This window comes from Leucopleurus acutus, assembly GCF_964270905.1.
Source record: "Leucopleurus acutus genome assembly, chromosome: 18".
In the NCBI taxonomy this organism is placed as follows: domain Eukaryota; kingdom Metazoa; phylum Chordata; class Mammalia; order Artiodactyla; family Delphinidae; genus Leucopleurus; species Leucopleurus acutus.
In genome coordinates, this window is record NC_139160.1 from 78123751 (window position 1) to 78141912 (window position 18162).

The following is an 18162-nucleotide window of genomic DNA, read 5'->3' on the forward strand; positions in this document are numbered from 1 at the left end:
CAGGGAATTGCATTTTTTTTCATTAAGAGAATTTTGTAAAGACTGAAATAAATGGAAATCTGAAGGTGCAATGTCTGGCGATACGGTGGATGAATCAGAACTTCCCAGCCAAGCTGTAACAGTTTTTGCCTGGTCATCATAGAAACATACAGTCTTGGCGTTATCCTAATGGAAGATTATGTGTTTTCTGTTGACTAATTCCAGACACTTTTCATCGAGTGCTGCTTTCAGTTGGTCTCATTGGGAGCAGTACCTGTTGGAATTAATCGTTTGGTTTTCCGGAAGGAGCTCATAATAGAGGACTCCCTTCCAATCCCACCCCACACACAACATCACCTTTTTTGGATGAAGACTGGCCTTTGGTGTGGTTGGTGGTGGTCCATTTCACTTGCCCCACGATCTCTTTACTGTACAGCACCCACTCATTACTGTACAGTATCCACTTTGCATCGCCCGTCACAATTTGTTTTAAAAACGGAACGTTTAAGTAGAGAATTATCTGCGGAAATACCATCAAGTAGGTTTTTTTCGCTTAACTTGGGTGGAACCCAAACATCAAAGCGATGAACATAACCAAGCTGGTGCGCATGACGCTCAGTGCTTGATTTGGAGAGTTTGAGTACGTCGGCTCTCTGCCCCGTGGTGTAACATTGACTGTTCTCAATGAATGTCTCGATTTGATCGCTATCAGCTTGAACTGGTCTACTCGACCAGGGCATCGTCCAGCGAGAAATCTCCAGCACAGAACTTCGCAAACCACTTTTGGCACGTTCTATCCATCACAGCACCTTCTCCATACACTGCACAACTCTTTTTTTGTGCTTCAGTTGCGTTTTTACCTTTCTTGAAATAACAAAGCATAGTATGCCGAGAATGTTGTTTTTTCTTTCATCTTCAGTATTAAAAGGGCTGCACAGAGATTCACCAATTGTGATGTCTTTTTTTAAATGCACGCTGATGTGACAGCTGTCACAATACAGTCTAACAAAATTGTTTTGAATGAAGTTAAAGACAACTAAGCGCTACTAGAGCCATCTTGCAGAAGAAACTGAACGAACCTTTTGGCCAACCCGATACTAGCTGAGTTCTACAATTGAGATTTTCAGAAGTTGTTTTTGTGAATCTACTGTATAAACGTGATCTCATGCCTTTGCTCAGGGGAACTCTCACGTATTTTGGTATGTCAGGTGGGTGTGTATGCTACTTTGTTTCCTAGAAATCCAGGATTTATTATGTAAGCATGTGCTTACGGGTTTCTGCGTGTGTATGCATGCATGTGCGTGTGTGTATGGTTATCAAAAGGCAACAGGAGAGACCCTTGTGGTGCTGACTGCTTGTCCTCTTGGCCGTGGGTGTAGATGACACACACAGGTGATGCCTGCCCAGGCGACGCACACACAGGGAGCTACAGGCGAACACCGCGACCCATCGGGGTGGGACGGGTGGGCTGTGTCAAGGCCAGTGTCCTGGCTGGGGCGCTGCTCAGTAGCTTCCCACAGGGCACCGTCGGGGAGACGAGGCTTAGTGTGCGAGGATATCGCCACTGTTTCTGCTGCACGTGAATCTGTGACTGTCACAGGGAAAATTCAGCTGAGGAAAAAGATAAAGGAAATAATCAGACCTGAAGTTGCATGTTGGTCTGCATGTGGCCAGCTTGGACACACGCACACACGCATGCACGCACACATGCCCCCAGGATTTTGTGCGGTTGCATTGAGCTGAAAGGCATAAGCAACTCACGCTGGGTCAGCACTGGAGCTTTATGTTAAGAAAGGCCAGTGGAGATTTAGGGGTTTGCCAACCAGTAGTCCTGAGAGAACAGGAACAGGTGCTGAACACAGGAGTTCACCTTTGCAGTGTCCATTCTCGGCAGGAAAAGTCAGTGTGTGAACACGGTTCCGAGGGTCCACTAATGATAAGCAGTTACGCCGTGACAGCACAGTGTTTCCTCACAAAATAAAGCTGACCCTCATGTGTCGTGGTCTTATGTACATTATTTTAAAATCCTGTCAGTGTGAAAGGGTACAGAGTGAAGAGTGAGTCCCTCCTGCCCCTGCTGGTCATGCCCTGTCCCTCTCCAGAAGGTCTTTATGCCATGTCATTTGTACCTTTTCACCAGCGATCAGCCTCCACGGGCACCTTTGATGTGCAACTGTGTGTGTTTCCTGTGAAGACGTGTCTTACATTGAACCACGGTTGTGTTCAGCGTCTCTTCAGCTGGTAGTTTTTCATCAGATAGCGAACTGTTGTTGTCACGCACAGACTTTTAGTAATGTTTAAATAGCATCTTTAAATTAAAAATACAGGCTAAAAACCAGGCTCTAAACCACCCACGGTTAGAAGTGAAGGGGAAAGAAAACTATAGTCAGGAAGTCCAAATAGGTGTATCAGGTTAAGGGGGTTACTTTCTATTTGAGGAATTTATAAGTAAAAGTTTTTTCTTCAGAAAGCAACAGACATTTCCCCAGTAATTGATAAATTCTTCCAGAAGCAGAATTGTAAACCTAAAGCATTAGTTGCATATCCACTTAATTTTTAGAAGGTGGACTAAATTTGTGGAAGTTTTGAAACTATTTAGTGTTTAACACCAGGAGTGATTAATTTATATAAAACTATCATGATTGTTTGATAGCAGGAGAAAAATTGTGTTGTATCAGAAACCTGTTGATGACTTGGGGTATGTTTTTGCAGACTTTTGGGACAACAATTGTTATCAATCCTGAAAAAGATAAAGATATGGTGCAGGACCTGCTGGATTTCAAGGACCGAGTAGACCACGTGATAGAAGTGTGCTTCCAGAGGAACGAGAAGTTCATCAACCTGATGAAGGAGTCCTTCGAATCGTTCATCAACAAGAGGCCAAACAAACCTGCAGAGCTGATCGGTAGAAACACACATGCTTCTATCCTTTTCTTAACAGGGGATAAAGCAGAACTCCAGTAGATTGTTTCCCAAAGGTTCAGCCTCCGTATGGGGAGGGCAGGGCACATGCCTTAACAGGACACACCTTCCCAAAAAACCACGCACACAGGTGTGTGCTTATAGGTGTATTAGATACATATGTAAGTGCGTGGTACTTGCATAAGGGTGAATGTAGTTGTGATTTTGTAAGGAAGTGGAGCTTGACATCATAAGAGAGGAAGGGACATAAAGATTTATCCTAGTTTGTACTACTCACAGCTCCAGAGCTGTTTTTGTAAGGATGAGCCCTGATTCTCTATGTCGACTACAAGCCAGTGATTTCTGCTCAGAAATTGGATTGAGGTTTGTTACATATGAACGTCATGAGGTTATGAGGATAACTATCAATCTCTAGATAATACTTAACAGGAGATGCTATTTAGTCACTATCTTTGTATCCTCCAGTCAGTATTAAAGTACGGTAAAATTGAATGACATCTCAGGAGATAGCATATTTTCAGATGAAACAGGTTTTAAATTATCACTTTATATAATTATTTCATGATAATATCAAAATATTTTAGGATTCACAGAATTTCATTAGTGAGTAAATTTTTTTTTTTTTTTTTTGAGATTGACAGGAGGCAAAGGGCAGGGAAGGTGTGATGCAGACTTGGGCTCTGTTGAGGGTTGTTGAAAATGTGTGGTGGGAACATGGGGTTCACTGTACAAGTGACTACTTCTGTGTGTGTTCAGAATATTTCATAATAAAGAATGATAAGGGGAAAAAAGCAACAAGAGGAGAAGTTTAAAGGCAATTTAATTTAGCCTTTGAACCACTTTATGGATTGCGATTTCTCTCAAGATGGTTTCAGACTCTTGGGAGCTTGGGTTCTGCCTTCCTTAAGCCAGGTCATGGTGGGTTCGTGTATCTCAGAAACAAGAAGCCCAAGCAGAACCGCTCTGTCCCTGCATTGTCAGCCCTGAGAAGAGTGCTTTCTCTTGGGAAAGTCTCACCCGGATGTATCACAGCACATCTTGAAAATGGGGTACTGCAATTTCTGGAGCACTCATGTGTCATGAGCCCCAGCATGGGATCAAAGTGTTTGTTCTCCGTGCCCTGAAAGTACAGATCTTAGAAAATCAGGTGTTTGCCTTTTTATCTCATAATAATGTCATTTTGGAAAGGTTCCAGAGTGTTACTGTTCAGTTTTTATGTGGAGAAATCAAACTCTTCCTTCGTCTATTTAGAATATGTATTATATAAAGAATACTTATTTTTCAAATAATTGAACCTCTTACAGCAAAGCACGTTGATTCAAAATTGAGAGCAGGTAATAAGGAAGCAACGGACGAGGAGCTGGAGAGGATCCTGGACAAGATCATGATCCTATTCCGGTTCATTCACGGTGAGCGGGGCTCGCGGCATCTCCTCACTGCCGGGCACAGAGGACGCGGTGTCCACAGAGCGTCTGTAGTCGGGCCCCATCTTCTGTTGAGAAAAACAGGAATGTGTCCGCTTCCCTGTTACCACAGGGACTAGGGTGACGGCTGCCACGAACTGAGTGAGGTGTTTGTGGGGATTCAGTGGGTAGAGCTGGCTGGCGTCAGGGTGGACGCCCCTCCGGCTGTCTCAGCTGTCGAGGTGAACGTTTGCATGGTGGCTGTCTAATGACTTAACGTTGTCCTCACTTGCTCATAAATAGGTAAAGATGTCTTTGAGGCATTTTATAAGAAAGATTTAGCAAAAAGACTCCTCGTTGGAAAAAGTGCCTCCGTTGATGCTGAAAAGTCTATGCTGTCGAAGCTGAAGCACGGTGAGCGCGGGGGGCGGGGGTGGGGCTTGGTGCCCGATGGGTGTTCTCCCAGGATGCTCACCTGCAGTCCACTTGTGTCCAGAGTGTGGGGCTGCTTTCACCAGCAAGCTGGAAGGCATGTTCAAGGACATGGAGCTCTCTAAGGACATCATGGTTCATTTCAAGCAGGCAAGTTGTGTTCTTGTCAAGTAAAACAGCTTTTTAAAAAGTATCCTATTTTAAATTGTGAGAAATGATTATGTAAATTATGTACATAAGTGTGTGAATTGTGTAGAATCCTCGTCCTTAAAAATTACACCGTTAACATCTCACATATTCAAAAAACTTAAATTCAAAATGAAAAAGAAAAATAATCCCTGGGAATTCCCTGGCAGTCCAGTGGTTAAGACTCCACTCTTTCACCGCCAAGGGCCCAGGTTCAGTCCCTGGTTGGGGAACGAAGATCCCGCGAGCTGTGCAGTATAGCCAAAAAAAGAAAAAGGGAAAATAATCCCTATAATTGCACACTAAAAATTTGACTTAAATGATTTTAATGATCCTATTTGACTAAAGAAGAGAAAACATTTCTAGTGACTGTAGAACAGGGTGTGTGGTTTTGGTGAAATATGTTCCAGGGACTAAAATAAATGAAAACACAAGGTAAACTGTACTTTGAAAGCGACACCATTTACTTTTTAATGAATTAATTCTTTTTGGTGATATTCTAAAGTAATCATTCTGTCCTGATTGTCTGTATTTTTAGTATATGCAGAATCAAAGTGACCCAGGCTCTATAGACCTGACAGTGAACATACTTACGATGGGATACTGGCCGACATACACCCCCATGGAAGTACATCTAACTCCAGAGGTAAGCGTTTTAAAGCCCGAATGCCCTTTGTTATTCATATACTGGTGCTCCAGAGCCCCACGGACCTCCCCCTTGTAGCACCCATGCCGGCACAGATGTGCTCTCTTTCAAGGAGTGTTTAAATCACGCACTTGGTCAAAACCCCAGTCGTCTCTGTCTAAACAGTGTTCGCAGTAGACGCTTTTTGTCTCCGTGTCCACCGGCCGCCCGTGAAGAAGGTGCTGGCACAGGCGCTTTTTAAAAAAGTTCCTGCATGCGGAGGCATGGGCCTCCTTGTCTGGCTGTCCCTCCCGCCCGTTGTAGACAGTGCCAGGGTCCCGCGAGGGGCAGGGGATGGTGCGTGTGCCGGCCATCACTCTGGTTCTCTGGGGACGTGCGGGTACTGGGGAGAACCCTGGGCTCGGGCACGGAACGTGCAGAGAAGGAAGCAGCACCTGGACCGCTGGTCAGGGCGCCAGCTGGCTGGTGCCAGGCCTCCAGGAAGAGAGCTGGGCATGGAGCCCTGGACCCTGGGAGCTGGGGCAGAGCACTGCCTCTTGGAGCCCTTCTTCCTGTTTTCAAGACAGTATCTTTCCTTGGCTGTTCTTCTGTTTCTGACCCCATTAGTCAGTTGCCTTTGTGGTTTTCTTCTCTTTTTTCCCTTCCCTCCATCCTGAATGCTGATGTTCTCTGGAAGCCCCCTCCGCTTCCTTCCCCTTGCGCACATGCCCCACTCAGCCTCCAGCCTATGTGTCCGCTTGCCCCAAGGGACCTCCACAGCCATGGGCTCGGCCCTCCCTCCCTGAATCTCTCCACCCGATGGAAGACTCTGAGGCACGCCACACGCACCTGGTTCTCTCGTGCTCCCGGGCCCAGGTGTGACCCTCCCAGTGGAACCTCTTCTGCAGAAAACCACCACACACCCCCACCATCTGGGAGACACTTGTCTCCCCAGTCACCTTCGCCAGAAGACACCCCTTACCTCCTCCCCCCGGGTGTACCCCACTCATGGTGCTGCAGGTCTGTTCAGTTGTATCAAAATAGTTCAGGCTGAGAGAGCCTCATCCACCAGAGGGCAGACAGCAGAAGCAAGAAGAACTACAGTTCTGCAGCCTGCGGAAGGAAGACCACATGCACAGAAAGGTAGACAAAATGAAAAGGCAGAGGACTTTGTACCAGATGAAGGAACAAGATAAAAGCCCAGAGAAACAACTAAATGAAGTGGAGGTAGGCAGCCTTCCAGAAAAAGAATTCAGAATAATGATAGTGAAGATGATCCAGGACCTCGGAAAAAGAATGGAGGCAAAGATTGAGAAGATGCAAGAAATGTTTAACAAAGACCTAGAAGAATTAAAGAACAAACAAACAGAGATGAACAATACAATAACTGAAATGAAAAATACACTAGAAGGAATCAATAGCAGAATAACTGAGGCAGAAGAACAGATAAGTGATCTGGAAGACAGAATGGTGGAATTCACTGCCGCGGAACAGAATAAAGAAAAAAGAATGAAAAGAGATGAAGACAGCCTAAGAGACCTCTGGGACAACATTAAATGCAACAACATTCACATTATAGGGGTCCCAGAAGGAGAAGAGAGAGAAAAAGGACCTGAGAAAATATTTGAAGAGATTATAGTCAAAAACTTCCCTAACATGGGAAAGGAAATAGCCACCCAAGTCCAGGAAGCACAGAGAGTCCCATACAGGATAAACCCAAGGAGAAACATGACAAGACACATAGAAATCAAATTGGCAAAAATTAGACAAAGAAAAATTATTGAAAGCAAGGGAAAAACAACAACTAATATACAAGGGAACTCCCATAAGGTTAACAGCTGATTTCTCAGCAGAAACTCTACAAGCCAGAAGGGAGTGGCATGACATATTTAAAGTGATGAAAGGGAAGAACCTACAACCAAGATTACTCTACCCAGCAAGGATCTCATTCAGATTCGATGGAGAAATCAAAAGTTTCACAGACAAGCAAAAGCTAAGAGAATTCAGCACCACCAAACCAGCTCTACAACAAATGCTAAAGGAACTTCTGTAAGTGGGAAACACAAGAGAATAAAAGGACCTACAAAAACAAACCCAAAACAATTAAGAAAATGGTCATAGGCACATATGTATCAATAATTACCTTAAACGTGAATGGATTAAATGCTCCAACCAAAAGACACAGGCTCGCTGAATGCATACGAAAACAAGATCCATATATATGCTGTCTGCAAGAGACCCACTTCAGACCTAGGGACACATACAGACTGAAAGTGAGGGGATGGAGAAAGATATTCCATGCAAATGGAAATCAAAAGAAAGCTGGAGTAGCAATACTCGTATCAGATGAAATAGACTTTAAAATAAAGAATGTTACAAGAGACAGGGAAGGACACTACATAATGATCAAGGGATCAATCCAAGAAGATATAACAATTATATATGCACCCAACATAGGAGCACCTCAATACGTAAGGTAACTGCTAACAGCTGTAAAAGAAGAAATCAACAGTAACACAAGAATAGTGGGGGACTTTAACACCTCACCTACACCATCCAGACAGAAAATTAATAAGGAAACACAAGCTTTAAATGACACAATAGACCAGATAGATTTAATTGATATTTACAGGACATTTCATCCAAAAACGGCAGATTACACTTTCTTCTCAAGTGCACATGGATCGTTCTCCAGGATAGATCACATCTTGGATCATAAATCAATCTTTGGTAAATTTAAGAAAATCAAAATCATGTCAAGCATCTTTTCTGACCACAATGCTCTGAGATTAGAAATCAGTTACAGGGAAAAAAAACGTAAAAATCACAAACACATGGAGGCTAAACAATACGTTACTAAATAACCAGGAGATCACTGAAGAAATCAAAGAGGAAATCAGAAATTACCTAGAGACAAATGACAATGAAAACACGCCGATCCAAAACCTATGGGATGCAGCAAAAACAGTTCTAAGAGGGAAGTTTATAGCAATACAAGCCTACCTCAAGAAACAAGAAAAATCTCAAATAAACAACCTAACCTTACACCTAAAGGAACTAGAGAAAGAGGAACTAAAAAACCCTGAAGTTAGCAGAAGGAAAGAAATCATAAAGATCAGAGCAGAAAGAAATGAAATAGAAACAAAGAAAACAATAGCAAAGATCAGTAGAACTAAAAGCTGGTTCTCTGAGAAGATAAACAAAATTGCTAAACCTTTAGCCAGACTCACCAAGAAAAAGAGGGAGTGAGACTTCCCTGGTGGTGCAGTGGTTAAGAATCCGCCTGCCAATGCAGGGGTCACAGGTGCGAGTCCTGGTCCGGGAAGATCCCACATGCCGTGGAGCAACTAAGCCCATGCGCCACAACTACTGAGCCTGCACTCTAGAACCCGCATGCCACAACTATTGAAGCCCGCGTGCCTAGAGCCTGTGCTCCGCAATGAGAGAAGCCACCGCGATGAGAAGCATGCGCACCACAACAAAGGGTAGCCCCCACTCGCCACAACTAGAGAAAGCCCGTGTGCAGCAACGAAGACCCAGTGCAGCCATAAATAAGTAAATAAAATAAAAACAAAAAGGAAAAAGAGGGAGAGGACGCAAATCAATAAAATTAGAAATTAAAAAGGAGAAGTTACAATGGACACCGCAGAAATATAAAGCATCATAAGAGACTACTACAGGCAGCTCTGTGCCAATAAAATGGACAACCTGGAAGAAATGGACAAATTCTTAGAAAGGTATAACCTTCTAAGACTGAACCAGGAAGAAATAGAAAATATGAACAGATCAGTCACGAGTAATGAAATTGAAACTGTGATTAAATATCTCCCAACAAACAAAAGTCCAGGACCAGGTGGCTTTACAGGTGAATTCTGTCAAACATTTAAAGAAGAGCTAACACCCATCCTTCTCAAACTCTTCCAAAAAATTGCAGAGGAAGGAACACTCCCAAACTCATTCTATGAGGCCACCATTACCCTGATACCAACACCAGGCAAACGTACTACAAAAAGAGAAAATTACAGATCAATATCACTGATGAATTATACATGCAGAAATCCTCAACAAAATACTAGCAAACAGAATCCAACAACACATTAAAAGGATCGTACACCACGATCAAGTGGAATTTATCCCAGGGATGCAAGGATTCTTCAATATACGCAAATCAATCAAGTGATACACCATATTAACAAATTGAAGAATAAATACCATATGATCATCTCAATAGATGCAGAAAAAGCTTTTGACAGAATTCAACACCCATTTATGATAAACACTCTCCAGAAAGTGGGCATAGAGGGAACCCACCTCAACATAATAAAGGCCATATACAACAAACCCACAGCCAGCATCATTCTCAGTGGTGAAAAACTGAAACCATTTCCTCTAAGATCAGGAACAAGACAAGGATGTCCACTGTTGCCACTATTCAACATAGTTTTGGAAGTCCTAGCCATGGCAATCAGAGAAGAAAAAGAAAAGGCATACAAGTTGGAAAAGAAGAAGTAAAACTGTCACTATTTGCAGATTACATGATACTATACATAGAGAATCCTAAAGATGCCACCAGAAAACTCCTAGAGCTAATCAATGAATTTGGTAAGTTTGCAGGATACAAAATTAAGGCACAGAAATCTCTTGCATTCCTATACACTAACAACGAAAGATCAGAAAGAGAAATTAAGGAAACAGTCCCATTCACCAATGCAACAAAAAGAATAAAATACCTAGGAATAAACCTACCTAAGGAAATAAAAGACCTGTACTCAGAAAACTGACACTGATGAAAGAAATCAAAGATGACACAAACAGATGGAGAGATATGCCATGTTCTTGGATTGAAAGAATCAATATTGTGAAAATGACTGTACTACCCAAAGCAATCTACAGATTCAGTGCAATCCCTAACAAATTACCAGTGGCTTTTTTTTTACAGAACTAGAACAAAAAATCTTAAAATTTGTGTGGAGACCCAAAAGACCCCAAATAGCCAAAGCAATCTTGAGGGGAAAAAAACGGAGCTGGAGGAATCAGACTCCCTGACTTCAGACTCTACTACAAAGCTACAGTAATCAAGACAATATGGTGCTGGCACAATAACAGAAATATAGATCAATGGAACAGGTTAGAAAGCCCAGAGATAAACCCACGCACCTATGGTCAACTAATCTATGACAAAAGGAGGCAAGGATATACAATGGAGAAAAGACAGCCTCTTCAATAAGCGGTGCTGGGAAAACGGGACAGCTACATGTGAAAGAATGAAATTAGAACACTCCCTAACACCATACACAAAAGTAAACTCAAAATGGATTAGAGACCTAAATGTAAGACCAGGCACTAGAGAACTCTTAGAAGAAAACATAGGAAGAACACTCTTTGACATAAATCACAGCAAGATCTTTTTTGATCCACCTCCTAGAGTAATGGAAATAAAAACAAGAATAAACAAATTGGACCTAATGATACTTTAAAGCTTTTGCACAGCAAAGGAAACTACAAACAAGACGAAAAGACAACCCTCAGGATGGGAGAAAATATTTGCAAGCGAATCAATGGACAAAGGATTAAACTCCAAAATATATAAACAGCTCATGCAGCTCAATATTAAAAAAACGAACAACCCAATCCAAAAATGGGCAGAAGACCTAAATAGACATTTCTCCCAAGATGACATACAGACGGCCAAGATGCACATGAAAAGCTGCTCAACATCCCTAAGTATTAGAGAAATGCAAATCAAAACTACAATGAGGTACCACCTCACACCAGTCAGAATGGGCATCATCAGAAAATCTACAAACAACAAATGCTGGAGAGGGTGTGGAGAAAAGGGAACCCTCCTGCACTGTTGGTGGGAATGTAAATTGATACAGCCACTATGGAGAACAGTATGGAGGTTCCTTAAAAAACTAAAACTAGAACTACCATATGACCCAGCAATCCCACTACTGGGCATATACCCAGAGAAAACCATAATTCAAAAAGGTACATGCACCCCAATGTTCATTGCAGCACTATTTACAATAGCCATGGCATGGAAGCAACCTAAATGCCCATCGACAGACAAATGGATAAAGAAGATGTGGTACATGTATACAATGGAATATTACTCAGACATAAAAAGGAACAAAATTGGGTCATTTGTAGAGACGTGGATGGCTCTAGAGACTGTCATGCGGAGTGAAGTAAGTCAGAAAGAGAAAAACAAATATCGTATGTTAACGCATATATGTGGAACCTAGAAGAATGGTACAGATGAACCAGTTTGCAGGGCAGATGTAGACACAGATGTAGAGAACAAACGTATGGACACCAAAGGGGGAAAGCAGCAGGGGGTTGGGGTGGTGGTGTGATGAACTGGGAGATTGGGGTTGACATGTATACACCGATGTGTATAAAATGGATAACTAATAAGAACCTGCTATATAAAAATAAATAAACTTCAAAAATTTAAAAAAAAAAAACGCCGAACAATTCAGGCTTAGAGGAATTTGCAAGAACGGTTCAGGGTTCCCAGTACCCTCCACCACTCCCTAGCGCCGCCAGGCGTGCCCATCACACTCCCCATAATGTGCGTTGTTTCCTGATCCACTTGAGAGTAGGTTGCATCATGTCCTTTAATCACAGTACGTTAGAGGGGATTTCCTGGGAATAGAACCAGAGGACACTGCCAAGTGCAGAGAGTTGACGTGGATGTTCCGCCCCCATCCTGCATGTCGCCATATTCCGATTTTGTCAGTGTCCCAGCCGCGTCCCGCGTGGCGTTTTCTCTGGCTGCCAGGCCCAGCCCAGGCCCCCACGTCACCCGCAACCGTGTCTGCAGTCCCCTTCAGCGGGGGCAGCAGCACCCCCTTCCTTCTCCCTCACGACGCAGCCCTTTTGGAACTGCAGGTGGCTCTCACAGGCTCCTGGCTTGCTGGCGGGTTAGACGCCGGCCGTGCAGGTCCCGCCGCAGTCTTCTCAGTCCCTGAGCCAGGGCCGCACGCTGTTCCTTTGCCCCTGGTGATGATGATACCTGTGCTCACCTGGTTAAGGTGTCAGCCGGTTTGTGGTTATCAAATAACTTGTGGGGAGAATTCGAGGACGATGTGACCCTCTTAATCGCCATCAGACTCACTTGCCCGGGTCCGTGCTCACCTGCAAGTAGTGCCCCCGTCCCATCTCCCGTTTCTCTCTGCTTAGAAGTTGGCATCCTCTTCCTAGGACGAGCCTTCCCCTCTGCCCCACGAGTTTACTTATTTTTCCTCCGTCTCGTCAGTGTGCACTCCTGGATTCTTACCCATTTGCTGCTGAGGTTACCCCACCTCTGGCTTGCGGGGGCTCTCCTGGCTCCTGCGCTTCAGCATGGGCCCCTGCACTCTTGAGAACCGTGGTCTTCTAGCAAAAGGTGTTTGGGGCTTACCAAATACTCGTACTTGGTAAAATACACCTTCAGTTTTGTGTGCAGCTCAGTGGCATTAAGTTACGGAAAGTTCAGAACTTTCCCGTTATCCCCAACAGAAGCCCTGACCCAGTATGCAGTCCCTCCCATCCCCCATCCCCACTACACACACACACACACACACACACACACACACTCTCTCTCTCTCTCTCTCTCTCTCTCTCTCTCTCTCTCTCTCTCTCTCTCCCTCCCCTCTCTCCCCTCTCTCCCCTCTCTCCCCTCTCTCCCCTCTCTCCCCCCTCTCCCCCCTCTCCCCCCTCTCCCCCCTTTCCCCCCTCCCTCTCTCCCCTCTCTCCCCCCTCTCCCTCCTCCCTCTCTCCCCCCTCTCCCCCTCCCCCTCTCCCCCCTCCCCCCCTCCCCCCTCTCCCCCCTCTCCCCCCTCTCTCCCCTCTCCCCTATCTCTCTCCACATCACAGACTTAGGCAACCACTGATCTACTTGTTCTGGATCTACTTGTTCTAGACGTTTGCTATAAATGAGATCGTACGTTGTGTGGCCTTTTCGGTTGGGCTTCTCTCACTAAGCATCATGTCCTCAGGGTTCATCCACGCCGTCGCGTGTGGCATCTTCATGCCAATTTAAGGCTGAATCACGCTCCACCGGGTACATGGACCACCTTCATGTATCCATCCATCGATGGGCATGTGGGCTGTTTCCACCTTCTGACTGTCGTGAACGATGCTGCTGTGAACATGAGTGTGCCGTGTTTGATTACCCGTTGTCGGCTTTTTGGGGTCTATCCCTAGGAGTAGAATTGCTGGTTCATGTGATAATTGTTCAACTTTTTTGACGAACTACCACCATTTTTCATAGCACCTACGCCCTTTTACGTTCCCATCAGCAACTCACAGGGGTTCCAATTTCCACACCTCCTCACCAGCGTTTGTTATTTTTCATTTTTTATGACATAGCCATCTTGGTAGGAATCGGTGTCTCATTTTGGTCAGACTTGCTTTTGCCTGGTGACTGATGACGTGGAGCATCTTGCCATGTGCTTATTGGCTATTTGTAGACCTTCTTTGGAGAATTGTCTATTCAAGTCTTCTGCCCATTTTTGTTTTTTAATTCAAAAGGTTTATTACTCGTCTATTAATTCTGTTACATTTATTTATTCAGTTGTCTGCCCATTTTTTAATTGTGTTTTCTGTCTGTTAAGTGGTGAGAGTTCTTTCTGTGTTCCAGACATTAGATCCTTATCAGACATGTGACTTGCAGATATCTTCTGTGAGTTTTTTTATTTTCTTGATAGTGTCCTCTGCATAAAAGTTTTTAATTTTGATGAAGTCCACTTAATCTGTTTTTTTCTGTTGTTACTTGTACTTTTGGTCGTATCTATAAAACTATTGCCAAATCCAAGGTCACGAAAATTTGTGCCTATGTTTCTTCTAAGAGCTTTGTAGTTTTAATTATATTTAGGTCTTTGATCTTTGTTGAGCCTAGAACAGTTAACTAGCTAGTAAGCACCCAGTGTTAGCTGCTGCTACCTTATTATAATCATTATTATTATTTCCACTCCTGGGAATTAATCTCCAGGAAATAATTTTAAGAGACGTCTGCATTGGAAGGATTATCACACTGTTGACTTTTTTTTAGGTGTGAGATGGTACAGTAGACCCGTTTTCTAGAAGAGTCCTTGTCTGTTAGCTGTGTTCTGAAATACTTAGACATGCAGTGACATCATGCCTGGGACTTGATGTATTGAAGCTGGGTCATGGGTCCGTGGGGTGACTAGGAGCTGAGCTTGGAAGCGTGAAGAGGAGTTGCCAGGCAGCTGCGAGGCTGCGGGCCCAGGCCCTCATCCCTCGGCCCTGCTGTGCAGTAGCTCAGGCCCAGGTCCCGCTCCCTTAGCACCCCGTCCAGTGGTCTGGTGACAGTGCCGGCGAGCAGCTCCGGACCCGGCAGAGGGGTGGGAAGAGGAGGTGCACGCCGTGGAGTCGGGGGGGCCGGGCCCAGGGGAGGACTCAACCCCCTCCTAGGACCTGGGCCTCGGCTCGTGACACTGCCAGGGCCGAGTGGAGTGCGGGCCCTGGGGCTCCAGGGCGAGAAGACAAACCCGAAAAGACCCAGAAGGCGTGGTCACCAGTTGGAGACAGGAATCCTCCGATGAGGGTATCAGGCGCCCGGGGGCAGGGGGAGGCTGTCCAGAGGGGTCGGCTCACCAGATGAAGCCTGAGGAGAGCCGCGGGTGCTCCAGGGCACAGAGGCTGTGGGAGGGGCCGAGGAAGCCCCCGGGGGCTCAGGAGGGAGGTCCCAGCCTCCCGTCCTGGATGGCGTCAGGAGCCCTCCCAGAAAGTACCATTGAAATCGCAACAACCTCGGGGCCCCAGCAGGTGGCGGCAGCTGTCAAAACACAGAACTGACTTTTCATTCGGCCGTGAACACTGAACAGTATGTGGTTCTCCAGGTTAAAGGTGTTTAGCATAATTAAATTTGTTGTTTCCTTGGCTTGACAGATGATTAAACTTCAGGAAGTATTCAAGACGTTCTATCTTGGAAAGCACAGCGGTCGAAAGCTTCAGTGGCAAACTACACTGGGTCACGCCGTGTTGAAAGCAGAGTTTAAAGAGGTAAGTCCTGTGTCTCCTCCACTTTTTATTGTTCTTAAGTATGTTAATAGAATGTTTTTTGATTGTGATTGAACTTTGGTAGCAAAGAAAGGAAGCGTTTATTCAATATAACTCAACACTGGCTTTTCAAAGGTCAATAAAATGAAACAGTCAAAGGATTACTATTCTAATCAATAAAAATTAATTAGAATAGAAAAGCATTTACCTAATTAAAAATAGAGCTGGGCTTCCCTGGTGGCGCAGTGGTTGAGAGTCCACCTGCCGATGCAGGGGACACGGGTTCGTGCCCCGGTCCGGGAAGATCCCACATGCCGCGGAGCGGCTGGGCCCGTGAGCCATGGCCGCTGAGCCTGCATGGCCGGAGCCTGTGCTCCGCAACAGGAGAGGCCACAACAGCGAGAGGCCCGCGTACCGCAAAAAAAAAAAAAAAAAAAAAAAAGCTAAGGCTGTGAAGAGGCAGTTCATAAAAGTGAGACTGAAACTCTGACTAGGAAACTGACAGGCTACAACTAAAAGAGCAGCAGCCTCGCCCCCTGCGGGAAGGAGCCCGTGAGCCCTGCAGAGGGCAGTGTGGTGCTGCGTCTCAGAACCTGCAATCACGGGCTTGGTTGCAAGTAGTTCCAACTCTGGGAATTCGTCTTCATAAAACATTTTCACAGATTAATGAATAAGAATATTTGTTTCAGTGCTGTTATTAAAAGTGATAATTTAGGAAGGGAAAATGCATACAGTGTATTGATAAGAAAGAAACATGTGAAAGAAACATGTGAAAGAAACATGTCACAAAACAGTCCATATTCGAACTTAACTTCAATTTTGTAAACAAAATTCAATTATGTATACTGAGCCAAAAAATTACAGAATTACTGTTTTGCAGTTGCACTACGTTAACTATGCATTTTCATATAACTTAAATATACAATTACACATAAATTATCTGTACACATTTCATTGTGTGTTATTGTACAGGGTCATATACACAAAACCACACACGCTACATATAGTTCTTATTTTTTCTTTTTTTTTTAATAAATTGATTTATTTGTTTCTTTTTTGGCTGCGTTGGGTCTTCGTTGCTGTGTGCGGGCTTTCTCTAGTTGTGGCAAGCGGGGGCTACTCTTCATTGCGGTGCGTGGGTTTCTCATCGCGGTGGCTTCTCTTGTTACGGAGCACGGGCTCTAGGCGTGCAGGCTTCAGTAGTTGTGGCTCGTTGGCTCAGTAGTTGTGGCTTGCGGGCTCTAGAGCGCAGGCTCAGTAGTTGTGGCACCCGGGCTTAGTTGCTCCGCGGCATGTGGGATCTTCCCGGACCAGGGCTCGAACCCGTGTCCCCTGCATTGGCAGGCGGATTCTTAACCACTGCGCCACCAGGGAAGACCTCACATACAGTTCTTTAAGGTGTCGTGAGAGTTAAATCCCACGGTCCCCTTACTGTCCACACCCCTGGCTGGGCCCAGAGGAAGCACTTGCACGGGGTGCCCCTCCCCACAGTGACCACGTGGCGAGTGTCCGTGGCAGGGGCTGGGTGACAGGAGGTGGGGCCCGTGTCAGCTGCTGCAGTGGAGGGAGTATCGCGATAAGGCGGGTCACATGGCTTTGTGCGTGTGACAGCGCTACGTCTGAGAAGCCACTATATACCTTAACTTAAAAATACCTTATTGCCAAGAAAATGCTAACTGTCGTGTGAGCCTTCAGCAAGTCCTAATCCTTTTCTGGTGGCGGGTTTGAAATACTGAGTCACCGACATGGGACACGGCACGGAAGGAGCAGGTGCTTGGAAAGGGAGCCGACAGACACGCAGACCTGCAGTCAAGCGAGGTGTGACGTGTGCGCCTGTTCGCAGGGTCCTTGTTCTCTTCATGCAGCATCAGCCGCGTCTCCTGCCAGCTTCCCCTCCAGCCCGGCCTCGTCACCGTGCCTTCTCGTGCTCTGTCCAGAGTATTTCAAGAGAAGACTTAAGTGCAATCCTGAGTCGTTTTATTCTTGTATAACTCATAACTTAATTTCTTCTTATTTGGTGTTCAATTAGTAATTCTTACCATTCCCCGCGCACACAAAGTTTGAGAGCAAAGAGCAGCCTCTTAAAGAGGTCTGTGGGGTGCGCGAACGCGGCGTCCCACGTGAGCTGTCCTTCTCTTCAAGGGGAAGAAGGAGCTGCAGGTGTCGCTGCTCCAGACGCTGGTGCTCCTCATGTTCAACGAAGGCGACGGATTCAGCTTTGAGGACATAAAGATGGCCACCGGGATAGGTAGGCACGCCTCCGCAGCGCGGGCGGCTTCGGGGAAGGGGACGTGGAGGCGCGGCCCCTGCTGGCTGCACCCGAGGTCGCGGCTGCCCGGGGTCCTGACCTGTGCGCTTCCTCCCACTCAGAGGGCAGCGAGCTGCGGAGGACGTTGCAGTCCCTGGCCTGCGGGAGGGCGCGCGTGCTGATCAAAAGTCCCAGAGGGAGGGAGGTCGAAGATGGAGACAGATTCGTCTTCAATGGAGAGTTCAAGCACAAGTTGTTTCGGATCAAGATCAATCAGATCCAAATGAAGGAAACCGTACGTGTACCCACTTTCTCTTCCGTTACACGGCACTCACCAGGGAGTCACTAGGTGTAGA

At 45.5% G+C, this 18162-nt stretch overlaps 1 protein-coding gene across 1 annotated transcript in view; it reads left to right on the top strand.

Annotated features, from left to right (window-relative positions):
• The window catches only part of CUL4A (cullin 4A), a 45217-nt gene that overhangs the window by 21924 nt on the left and 5131 nt on the right, over window positions 1-18162 (top strand). The window contains exons 11-18 of the mRNA XM_082859524.1: window positions 2692-2884; window positions 4206-4310; window positions 4608-4718; window positions 4801-4886; window positions 5461-5568; window positions 15448-15561; window positions 17701-17806; window positions 17929-18101. Of these exons, the coding sequence (XP_082715650.1) occupies window positions 2692-2884; window positions 4206-4310; window positions 4608-4718; window positions 4801-4886; window positions 5461-5568; window positions 15448-15561; window positions 17701-17806; window positions 17929-18101 (996 nt within the window). The remainder of the gene's footprint in view (window positions 1-2691; window positions 2885-4205; window positions 4311-4607; window positions 4719-4800; window positions 4887-5460; window positions 5569-15447; window positions 15562-17700; window positions 17807-17928; window positions 18102-18162) is intronic.